The sequence below is a fragment of the Sceloporus occidentalis genome, unplaced genomic scaffold, assembly GCF_023333645.1.
Source record: "Sceloporus occidentalis isolate IW3139 unplaced genomic scaffold, rSceOcc1.0.p SCAF_3, whole genome shotgun sequence".
NCBI lineage: Eukaryota > Metazoa > Chordata > Lepidosauria > Squamata > Phrynosomatidae > Sceloporus > Sceloporus occidentalis.
In genome coordinates, this window is record NW_028316983.1 from 120,189,142 (window position 1) to 120,201,771 (window position 12,630).

Consider the following 12,630-nt stretch of genomic DNA (forward strand, 5'->3'; position numbering starts at 1 on the left):
AATGAAAAAGAACATGTGCAAGAGTTTTCACTCTTTGTCCATTGCAAGGACACGTGTGCTGCTGATAAGGAACCATGCAATGCTTCCTTTCCAGAAATATGGAATCTGAGGCATTAAAATGAGATGAATGCCTTCCTGAGTTGTAGACTTGTTACAATTAGCCAAATAATTTAAGCTCTGCTCAGGGTGGGTACAGAAACTGCTAGCCTATGTTGGATGTCATAAGCTACCCAGGGCTGTTCCTCTTGATAAAATTCTGTTTTGTAAGCTTTCACCTCCCAGCCAATTTAACTAAATAATAAAGATGTTTCTCTTTTATGCATCCAGTTGCAGTTACTTACCCTTTGTTATTGGATAGTATTCTCTCAATTACACCCCTTTAGATAAAAGACACCAATAAATAACAACATGAAAATCAATGGGCCTGAAGACATCTCATTTGCACTAGACAGAGCCCAGTGATGCTATATCACAATCATGGCACAATAAGAAGAACCTTCTGCTTCAGCTGCAGGAAAATTGGTTCTTTCCTATATTCTCAAGCCATGTCTTCTTATGGCATCTAATAAATGTTAAATAAAAACCAAGGGAATTGTCTCTCCTAGCAGTGCTATGGAATTCATCATCATCATCAACAACAACAACAACAACAACAATAATAATAATAAAATTTATTTATATCCTGCCTCTCTACAAAAGCAATCAGGGCGGCTTACAAAGTTAAAATATACAGTCCAAACCCTCAACCCTTAAAATACATTTAAACAGTGTGGAATTAAAAACATAAAAACATACTTAAAAAACAATACAATAACTGTGGTGAAGTCGGAGGTCAGCAGTTAAGATTTTCCTTCCAATGTCCGGAGAACTATCCAGGAAAGGCCTGCCAGATGAGATCCGTCTTTATAGCTTTCTAAAAGCTGTTTAGAGTGGTAATATGATGGATCTCATCCGGCAGGCCATTCCACAGTCTGGGAGCTACAGCTGAAAAGGTCCTCTGGGAGGTCATGGACAGCCTTGTTTTACAAGGCTGTAACAGATTTTTCCCTGAGGATCTAAGTGTGCGGGGAGGATTATATGGAAGGAGGCGGTCCCGAAGATAGGTTGGACCCGAGCCATTTAGGGCTTTAAAGGTGATAACCAACACCTTGTACTGAGCCTGGAAACTAATGGGCAGCCAGTGGAGTGATCTTAAGATCGGTTCCCAACAACATCACTAGAAGTTAAAAGAAAAAAGGAAAAGGCGGGGATGGGGAAAATGTCTAGCAGAGGCTTTGAGACTATATATTCATTGTAGCAGGAGCTTTTGTGGATACCACTTCACTTCATTAGATACACTGATGGAATACAATATTAAAGACAGATATTTAATCACTTTCCCATGGTTGTGGGAGTGGCGTAGAATGTATTAAGACACAGAAAGATGCACATTGTGTCCCTGTTAATAAATCTTCAAAGATGTTTGTTGGTTGGTTGGTTGGTTTGATATTATATATCCACTTTCTCCCTATGTAGGATCCAAGCTGGATCAAAGAGTTGTGTAAATTGATACAGGTCTTTCAACTAGATGCACTGTTAGTAGGGAAGTGTGAAAGCATTAAGTCTGCTTTCAAAAACTGACGCCTGGCATGTGGGTGTGGCATACATATGACACACACCCCGATGACACCTGCCTGCCGACACATGGGTTGGATTCACGGCACTCAGGTGATGCAGTGTTTAGACGCCATGCACCTCAGGAGTGCCAAAAAGCCACAGCAGCAGTGGAAAGGGTGGCTTTTTTCCACCCCAAAAAGGAGCTGCATTTTGCCGCTTCTTTTTGGGCTGGAAAAACACCAGATCAGGACCATGCTGCCCCAATCCAGCACTCAAAGGGGTGGCATCAAGCCACCCCTATAAGGCCGTTTGTTCCAGCCCTACGTTTCCTTGAAGTCAAAACCTACTCTGAGAAAATGTATTAGTTAGGAGAAGTTATGAGTATTCTTATATTAAGACATGTAGTGTGCCAAAAACTATTATCTCTTTTCATACATCTGATAATGGATTGCAATCTGTGACTGTATCCCAAATTGGTTTTTGGGGAGGGGTTTCACTCCTCGTTTTCATTGTTTTGTTCAATAACCACTACTTGTATGTGTAGGACATTGTATTCATAGCCTTCCTGGATCTATCTGTGTACTTCCTGGACATACAATCTCTGCCTTAATAAGTAGCAGTCATGAGTTGCAACTTTTTCTATCCTATTACATTCTGTCCCACTCCTACAACTGTGTACCTGATCTTAAATATCTGTGATGTTAATACAGTTGTCCCTCCCTGTTCGCGGTCTTGCCATTCGCATCCCCCAGTCTTTCACAGACAACAAGCCAGGAGGGACATAATGGTGTGCCCATCTGAGGTGCACAAGCAGTGCCGCATGCAGGAGCACACCCCCATTGTAATCAATGGGCTCCAATGTTGGCAATTTTCCCAATTAGCAGGAGGGGGGTCCAGAACAGATCCCCTGTGAATCGGAAGGGACTGTACTATACTCCATCACTGCATCTGCAGGAGTGGGTTGATAAAAATAAAATAAAAAATCTCATCCAGAAAGAAATCTCAATGTTACTACCAGATTTTTTTCCTGCACCTTCCCCCTGCCTCCCCACCTTTTTAATTCTGAAACAGACTAAACAAGGCTATCTCTTTGAAATTCATGGAAGTAGTTCTCTGTTCCACTTGAACTCTTGACAAAGTTGCTTAACCTGACACCCTTCTCACAACACAATATATACTGAGGTTAATTTCACAACTAGCTGTTGTGTGCCTTCAAGTAATTTCTGATTTATGATGACCCTAAGGTGAACCTATAACAAGGTTTTCTTGGCGAGATTTCTCTGAGGGAGTTTGTCTTTCCCTTCCTATGCGGTTGAGAGAGTGTGACTTGCCCAAGGTCGCCCAGTGGATTTCCATGGTTGAACAGAGAGTCAATCCCTGGTTTCTAGAGTCCTATTCCAATGCTCAAAAAACTATACTACAGTGCCTGTCCTTCACAGCTATGGTGAAAGTAGTATTCTCTGAAAGTAGTATTCTGTAAAAGTAAGCATTTTGAGGTCCTTCTTTTTGCAGGACAGTCCCAGTTTCTGGCACCTACACCTGCTAATTTTTTCTCATATTCTTTCATCTTCACATAATGTCTTTTTCATACATTCTTTGGTCTTCATATGATATCTTGTTAACTTTTTGTTAATTTGAAAGGCTAGGGCTAAAGCCTTTTATGATATAGCTTGCTTGCATTTATGCAAGAAGTTGTTATGCGGTGGATGCAGAGTGAATTCACTTCAGTTTCAGTTTAGTCATCTTGGCTTCTAGGGAGAGTTGATTTTCTGTAGGACCCATTTATTTGCCTTTTTAGCAGTCCATATTATGCATAAAACTGTTATTCTACACCACATTTCAGATGAGAAATGTCCAGTTTTTACAGCCATACATAGTAACTGGAAATACAACAATACAGATAATCTTGACTTTGATATTCAATTATATATTATTACCCTTCATGATCTTGTCTAGTTCCTCCAGAGCTGTCCTTCCAAGTCCTGCTCTTCCTCTAAATTTTGATTGCAGTCATTATTTTTCTTAATGACTGAGCCAATCTAACATTAAAGTTATGTAAATCATTTCTGGCATTATTTTTGTTTTCTTAATGTTCATCTGCCTTTGCACTTTGTTCCTTGACTTTCTTCAGTAATCATTCCAAGTCTTTGCTATTTTCTGCTAGTACTATGGTGTTATCTGGAATCTTAAATTGCTGGTGCTGCTTCTTCCTGTTTTTACACCTTCTTCCTTCCTTCTAATCCTGCTTTACATATGAAATATTCATCATGCAAATTAAACAGATAGGGTGAAAAAATGCAGTTTTTCCTGATGCCCTTACCTTTTGGAAATCATTCCATTTCTCCATATTCTGCCTGGATGGTAGCCTCTTGTCCTAAGTGCAGGTTATGCATCAGGATAATCAAATGTTGTGACACACTCATTTTTAAGAGCAATCCAGTTTTTCATGAACTGCACAATCAAAGGTTTTACTATAATCTATAAGGCACAGACTGATTTTCTTGTGAAATTCTTTGGTGCATTTCATTATCCAACATATGTTTGCAATATGATCCTTAGTGCCTCTTCCTTTCCTGAACAAAGCCTGCATATTTGGCATTTCTCACTCCACATAACAAAGCAAAACAAGGTGTTCTCACTTTTTCTCCTTCCTACCCCCCTCTCTTTTGCTTCATATATTTTGGCCTACTTGCTGATATTTCCCTTTTGTGTTGGGAAGATGTCATTTTGGCAACAGAAGAATATATACTGAGATCATGACTTTACTATTAATGTATCACATGTTCTAGGTCGCATGAAATCCATCTATATGATCCCAGAATTTGATCCAGACTACTCTGCAATAGTGCTAATATGGTTGATTACTCAGGGATTCAGTCTAAAACTTTACGAATTAAGTACTCAAACTGGGCCTTGCTGGGTAAAACTGGCAATTGCTGTTTCTCCCATATTTTAATTTTTTTAAAAATCTCAAGTTATTTCCATTCTGACTGTGGAGAAATATACAAAGAATGATAAATTCTTACAGAAACAAATTGAATCAAAATTTTCTCCTACCCCTACCATTGTTCCGTTTTTCCCATTAGCATTTGCAGCTATATAGCAGTCTCAACAAGCTGAAGCTCTCTCAGTCACTGATTCACTGTCTATATATGGCATTTTGAAGGACAAAATGGATCCAAGATGCTGGGCTCATAATTAGAGGCAGTTGGCACATTTTCCACTCCATAACAGAATTGCTTTAGAAATTCAAGCCTGGGCAGTCAAATTTGAAAATTAAGCCCATGTTTACCTGCCAAAGAATAATCCCATTTCTCAGGTAAGCTCCTCTAAGTATCCCATAATTCTATAATCGTCTTTTTGTCTGTCTATCACCCTCAATGGGGCTTTTCTTCACAGACAATCTGTTTGCTCACACTTGGAAGTATGTGTTTTTATGTGTTGTGTCTGATTATCTTTGTGAAGACAGGGAATAAAAGATTCACCATGAATAGTAGCTTTTATTCCTACAGTAGTAAGGAACATCTTTCTCTAATCAAAGTTATTGAGAATACATTGTGGACTATAGAGGAAGGAAGTTTACTTGTTCTCTGATTTAAATTATAATGGTACAGGAGGAATTAGTACCTCTTCTACAGAAACCTAGGCAAGTATGGGGAATGTTCATTCCTTTGGATTAATCTATTTTTCCTTGCATGGTACAGGTTTAGATGAGGGGAACAAATGAGGCAGAATGAGGTTTCTTCCCTCACTTCTAGCATAAATACAAAGTTCTAAGAGACACGTGAGGATATAAATAATGAAACTTGGCAATGATATTACCGGTATGTGCCTAGAGAAATAATTGTTTCAGACCAGGGGAGATCGTTTTGTAAATCTGCATTCTACATATTCATCTGCTCTGACCATTTATTTAGACGGGAAGATGTCTTCAATTACCAGACAGAATGTCCTTCTAACTGCAAGTGGGATTAATCCTGCAATACAGGTTGTTATTATCCAAAACATCATGGTTAGGCGGGTCTTTCAGCTTCAGCCCCAAATCCTATATCCCTCAGTTTTAGCCCTTCCCACACACTGAGCAAGTGAAAACTGATTCTGTAGGTGTTGAATCTCTGCTCTAGGTAGGAAGTCTTCATTTTACAAATAAAATAAAACGAGAATATTACTAAAGCAAATCTCTGTCAGTATACTTTGACAAAAACTAAGTTATAGCAAGCATGGGAACAGGGGTAGGAGAAAGAAGTGGCTCTGTTGTTCAAAGCTCATGTGTACTGGATGGCAAGAATTTGCATTTACAATCAAATATAAGGGAAAGAATGTGCATTTATAATTAAATGGCTTTTACTGCTTAAGTGAGCACTATTTCAAATATGGTCTCAGCATCTCATTTCTTCTGAACCTGAACCTGCTAGGAATTACATAATGAATGTGATAACATGATGCTGCAAAGCCAATTATATTTGGCTATGCAACAACGTGTGTGTGTGTGTGTGTGTGTGTGTGTGTGTGTTCGCGTCTTCTTGTTGCCCCATGAGTTTCATTGGGTTTTCTTTGGCAAGGAAGTAGTTTTGCCTGTTCCTTCCTCTGAAATACAGCCCACAGCACCTGGTATTCACCAGCAGTCTCCCATCCAAGTACTAACCAGGGCTCTCCCAATTTAACTTCCGAGATCAGCCTTTAGGGCAGTGATGGCGAACCTATGGCACGCGTGCCAGAGGTGGCACTCAGAGCCCTCTCTGTGGGCACACATGCTATTGCCCTAGGACAGAGTTTGCCAGAGTTTCTTACTAGAAAGCCAGAGGGACGTGGCACTTTGCAATAAATAAGTGGGGTCCAGGTTGCAGTTTGGGCACTCGGTCTGTAAAAGGTTCTCCATCACTGCTTTAGGGTAAATGAAGCAAATTTAGAGCAAAATTCACTTCCTGTATCACATTACCCTTGCTCTGACATGACACTTTCTCATGCTTCCAACCCCCACTCCGCCAATTGCTGAAAGAAGGGGAAATTTTTCAGGGCATAAACATCAACCTCCATTTTGACTGAACATAATGCCTTCTTGTTGTTGTGTGCTTTCAAAATCATTCCCAACCTATGGTGACCCTAAGGCAACCCTATCACGGGGTTTTCTGAAGTTGTGAGCATGTGACTTGCCTAAAGTCACCCAGTGAATTTCCATGGCTCAGCAAGGATTTTAACCGTGGTCTCCAGAGTCGTTGCCCAGCACTCAGACCACTACACCACACTGGCACCCATAAGCATAATATCTTACTGCAGAGAAAGTATGAGACAGCAATTCTTAGCCCAGAAAGCAAAAGAGACAAAGTTCATAAAGAAGGGGGAAGGAGGGGAATTACCTCTAGAATAATTATTCAAGCGATCAAACGAGGAATTTAATATGAAATTATTCCAGACAAACAATAAATTCTGCACCAATTTCCAAGCTGCTTATCTTTGAGAGAACTGCATTCAAAATGCACAGGTGTCTTTCTGCTATAAGCTAGAGCTTCAATAAAAACTAAATGCAAGACAAATTTCCTGGCAGCAGGTAAGCAATAGACATTCAGCTTGACCCCTGTGCTGTACTGAGAATAATGAGGTTCCTTTGGTATGGAGTTACAGCTCTGTCTATCTGCTGGTTGCAAAGTCTCCGTTGTAATTCTGTAAAGCCAAGGTATTGGAGAGAAATTCTGAACAATATTTAGTGTTCCCCCTTTCCCCAAGCCAACAACGATAAAAAAATCAGCAGGTCTAACATCTGGTGTAACAGTACCGAAGTAAAAAAGCTTTTCTGACAGTATGAATTTGGCCCATAGTTTGGATTTACCACCCAGAGACTACAAATCAATACTAAAATGGAAAGTTGCCGAGTTGCAAATAAAGACACTTTACCACATAATTCTGTCTGTAAGTGGGGGGTGAAATGACTTTAAACTAGCAATATTTGCGTATCCTAGGCATAAACATAAATAAGCCTAATACAGTGCAGTGCAGTTTAATTATATTTAATACAGTGGTGGAGGCTGCAGAAAAACCCCCACTAATTCTACCTTTCTAGGGAACATTATATGGTCTGAGATAATGGCTTATTGCTATTTGAAACAATCACAAACCATATTTTTATCTCTTTATTATTTTATTTTTTCAGTATTGATTAATATATGCAGAATAAATTGTTAACTCTTGAGCAAAACAGTTATCCAGAGAGAGAGAGAGAGAGAGACCCAGTTTGTCAAAGAATTAGCCACCAAAGGTTAACAAATATCAAGCTTTTTTCATAAGGCAAAGGAATGCCTAAAGAAACTTTGTACTCAAAAACCAAGAGAGTTGAATTGCAGGAGTTTAATATGAAATGTATTGACTATAGAAATAAATATATATGACTACCCCAGGGAAAGGGGGTTAGTCTGAAACTCCAAGTGCTTTTCAAGAATACCATGGCAATTTATTAATTATTATTATTACAATTATTATTAGTTTTTAAGGTATTGGTGTGCATTATATTTTAAATATTAAAATTACAGATAAAGGTTGCTCCTGCAAGGATTTTAAGCATTTAATAATGCAATATACAGGGGGCAACAGATGGAAGGATGAAGATGGAGGAAAATATAAGCAGTGGGCAGATACTGTATATGTTCTGATTACAGCAATCAAGGGGCCAGATTTGTCCCTAGGGATGCTGCTTGTTAACTTCCATGCTAAATCAACCTGTCTAGATATTTTGTGAGAATTCTGTCTGTTTCATCAAAGTCACAGGATGTCTCTGACTCATTTAAGTTTGTAAAGCACTTTCCACATTGGAAGATGTGTATACGTCGCTGGTAGTAGCAGTAGGATACATGAAAAGGGCTCCAAAAATCAAGCCTGAACAGTTCCTAGAAGCCAAGATGACTGATCTGAGGCAGTTGTACACTGCATATACTTGAGAAGACGTGACTCACTAGAAGAGACAATAATTCTTGATTAGGCTGTAGGAAAAGAAAGAAGACCACAGTACAGATGGATAGAGTCAAACAAGGAAGCTATGCCCTGAATCTGTAAGACCTGAGAAAGGCAGTCCATGACAAGATGGTTTGGGGGTCTTTCTTTCATAGTGACCAGGAGTTGAAATCACCTAGACAAAAATGAGCAACAAAGTAGTATTAGGAGCAACAGCTGCTGGCCGTCCTTCTGCTCTCCTTACCTTTGGATTACAACTGGAAGACAAACTGATGATAGTGCTTTGTTAGTTATTCCAGCTCAACCTTAGTTCTTACAACTCAGTCCTATGCCTGTTTACTTGGAAGCAAGTTCACTCTATCTTCAATAACAGTTATAGCTCTCAAGTAATGTTTACAGGATTGATGCTATAATCTTTTTCATCTAATTCCCTCAGTATCTCCCTCCAACACTTGTATCATAACCTTCTGTTTCTTGTTTCAGATTCTCCCAGAGCTCTCCTATCCCAGGACGGCATAGAAGCTTCCTCTTCTTCTCAAGAAAATGGGGGTGGATGGTGAAAATGTAGTTCTAAGGAATATTCTGGTTGGTCTCAACTTAATGCTCCTTGGATCCATCTTTAGGCCTTTTGAGTGCCGCCTTGAAGTGATGACAGAAAGAGTCAAAAGACAGGTGGCTGATGAGGAAAGCAGCTTTGTCAACTACACCACACCTATCAAAGAGCAACCCATGGTCTTCAGCCATATATACAACATTAATGTGCCTCTGGAAAGTCTCTGTTCAACATCACTAGAGGCTTCATCTGATCCAGAGGTGAGTTCAGAAGATGACCGGATGACAGAATACACGGAGCAGACCTCTGACAGTGAGAGCCAGGTCACCTTTACCCACAAGATAAACCTTCCCAAACAGACTTGCAGGTGTGCCGCTTCCTCCCGGAACATACAGGAGCTGCTGAGCAGAATTGAGATGCTGGAGAGGGAGGTGTCCATTCTCCGGGATCAGTGCAACTCCAATTGCTGTCAAGACAATGCAGCCACAGGTAGTAACTTGAGCCTTGGGTTCTTGCTGAGAACTAAGACAGATGAAGAATAATGAACATGGAGTCATTTGCTTAGGGCTTGAATGGGCAGAATTCTCCACAGTCCTTCCAAATTTCCAGCAATGCGTATATAAGTATTTTCTAACTTTCCAGACCAGGAGCCCATTTTGGTTTTTAATTCTAACCAACAATATCATATTCACCCATGCTTTAGTCATTTTTTACCATTTACCCCTTTTCCCTCTATGCGTGTTTCTGTCTCAATCCACCTCTACCCTTTTCTCTTATCCTAAAAAATATCAACAAAAGATTTTTTAAAATGGGATGCAAAGCATCATACAATTTAAGAATAATATGACTTACAAAATACAAAAGGTGAACATTAAAATGGAATTAAACTAATCACAATATTAAAACAGTTTAGAAATATATTGAAGTTCTTTAAACAGACACTGGATGGCCATCGATCGGGGATGCATTGATGCATGGCAAGGGTTTGTACTGGAAGGCTGTTGAGGTCTTTTCCAATTCTATGATTCTATACTTAATAAAATACAATTTAAATATTTTTTTAAAAATAACTATTAAAAAGAGGAGAGTTTAATACAATGCAGCACCTCTTAGCCCACTCTTTAAAAACTTTCTATATTAAAAGTTTGTAAAAAAAGTAAAAAAGCTTTTGCCTGTGACAAGGAGGGGGCCATTCTAATCTCTCTCAGAAGGTAGTTCCAGACTCTAAGGGCAGCCACCAAGAAGGCCCTATCCCATATCCCCAACAACACGCATGGGTTACTAAGAGCCAACATGGGTTTCTCAAAATCAAGTCATGCCAGACTAATCCAGCTTATTGGGGGCAATTGGTTTACAGATTGTAAACTAATTAGAGAGTGCTGAATTCACTATTAAGTAGTATAGAAATGTAAATGTAGGCTATTTCCAATCTTAAAACTTTTTTGCAGAGATAGATTTATAAGCTTAGTAGATCAGGGGAATGCTGTGGATGTAGTATATCTTGATTTCAGTAAGGCCTTTGACAAACTCCCCCATGATATTCTTGCAAACAGACTGGTAAAATATCACCTAGACAGCAGTCTTCTTAGGTGGATATATAACTGGGTGATGGACCAAATCCCAAGTGTAAACACACATGATTCCTCTTCATCTTAAAGATAAGCGACTAGAAGGGTGCCTCTTGGTTTTGGTGGTGGGTGGGTGGCCATGATGGCAAAGAGGGACCAAAACACTGTTCCCATCCCTGGTCTACTATATCTGAAAAACACGGGAAATCATCCATGCAGAAGTCTTCAAACATGATGGAGAAGCTGGGCAGCAGGTAACATGAACACTCAGAATTTGGAAAGATGTGTACAAGCTGATCTCTGCATTGGATTTAATCTCCAAGCTGAGTAGGTTTGCCAGGTGATATATATGGCAAGGCTCCTCTTTAATGGCTGTGCAGAAGAGGTAATATCAGCAGGTGTTGCTTATTTGACAACAGCATTTGCTGAAATTCCACTTTCTATGCAATTATCACCCATCTTAGTTTGCAGCTAACAACAGTAATGCTGAGGGAGATGCAAAAAATGTGTTATGGATGAGATAGAGACATTTAGGGATAGAAAGTACTGGCCTTAACACATCTGACTGTAAGCAAAGATCTTTGCATACCTGGAAAAGTTACATTTTGGACTGCAGCTCTCAAAATTTCCTAACTAACATGGAAGTAATGTGAAAGCATTTCTCCTAAACTCTTCACAGTACTAGCATGCCAAGGAGACAGCTACATAACTGTTGAGTTATTTATTAAATTTTGTCCAACTGTTTCTTCAATGAAGTCAAGGTCGTGGATATTGGCTTCTTCCATATTATCCTGGCAACAGCCTCTAGGAAAGGAAAGGAAATAAATTTCTTTTGGTTCAGTAATTTTCACTGAAAGCAGTACTTGTACACCTCCCAGGATTGGCTGAAAGAAAATGCACACCTTGTCTCGAGCATCTACACATTTCCAAATATTCAGATTGTGCGCCTATTGGTTCACATGGTGTTTTCAAAAAAATATTGTGCACACAAAACAATGTACATATTTTAAAATCTGAATGACTAAAGTATGCATAATATTCACATGTATGTTTTACTTGTAGGGGATATGTTGCATGAATTAGATAAACTGTGCAAATAAATGTGCACATTAGGAAAAGGGCATTAAAATATACACATTTAAGTATCAAAAGAAAGCATATCTTTGTATAAATAAGCTTAATTGACCTGTGTATACAGAGCAGGCTCACAACTTTAATGTTTGTTAAAAAGTCAAAAGGATATGTATATGTGTATCTGCTTTAAATACACAGCAGGATATGTTAAGTAGTTATCAGAAACAAGAATGAATCAGATTCACCACCACATTCACAGGCAGGCTTGAAGGGGGGCACCCCACTAGTCAGTCCCAACTGACTAGGGGAGGGCAAATGTCCCAATCTTCAGTAAGGGGGGGGGGGGAAGAGGATGTTAACAATTATCGTCCAGTTAGTCTGATGTCAATACCAGGAAATACTCTAGAACAGATCATTAAACAGAGAGTCTGTTCACCTTTAGAAGGGAATACCGTAATCACAAAAAGTCAACATGGGTTTCTGACAAACACATCATACCAGACTAATTTGATCTCTTGAGATCAAATTAGTCTGGTATGATGTGTTTGTCAGAAACCCATGTTGACTTTTTGTGATTACGGTACTCCCTTCTATGTGTGTGTGTGTGTGTGTGTGTGTGTGTGTGTATGTGTGTGTGTGTGTCAGCTTGGTGGATGAAGGGAATGGTGTGGATATAGCATATCTTGATTTCAGTAAGGCCTTTGACAAGGTCCACCATTGGAATGTTGCGAAAAACTAGTAAAATATGGGCTAAAAATGCAACTGTTAAATTGACTTGTAATTGGTCAACCAGCTGAACCCAAAGGGTGCTCAGCAACAGCTCCTCTTCATCTTTGAGATAAGTGACCAGTGGAGTGCCACAGGATTCTGTCCTGGGCCCAATGCTGTTCAACATCT

The 12,630-nt window shown here is 39.4% G+C and overlaps 1 protein-coding gene across 2 annotated transcripts in view; it reads left to right on the top strand.

Annotated features, from left to right (window-relative positions):
* LOC149316638 (tenascin-R-like) overlaps window positions 1–12,630 on the top strand; it is a 539,652-nt gene that overhangs the window by 390,356 nt on the left and 136,666 nt on the right. For both annotated transcript variants that reach the window (XM_089515968.1, XM_089515969.1), the window contains exon 3: window positions 9,022–9,580. In XM_089515968.1, the coding sequence (XP_089372094.1) occupies window positions 9,082–9,580 (499 nt within the window). In that variant the 5' untranslated portion in view covers window positions 9,022–9,081. The remainder of the gene's footprint in view (window positions 1–9,021; window positions 9,581–12,630) is intronic.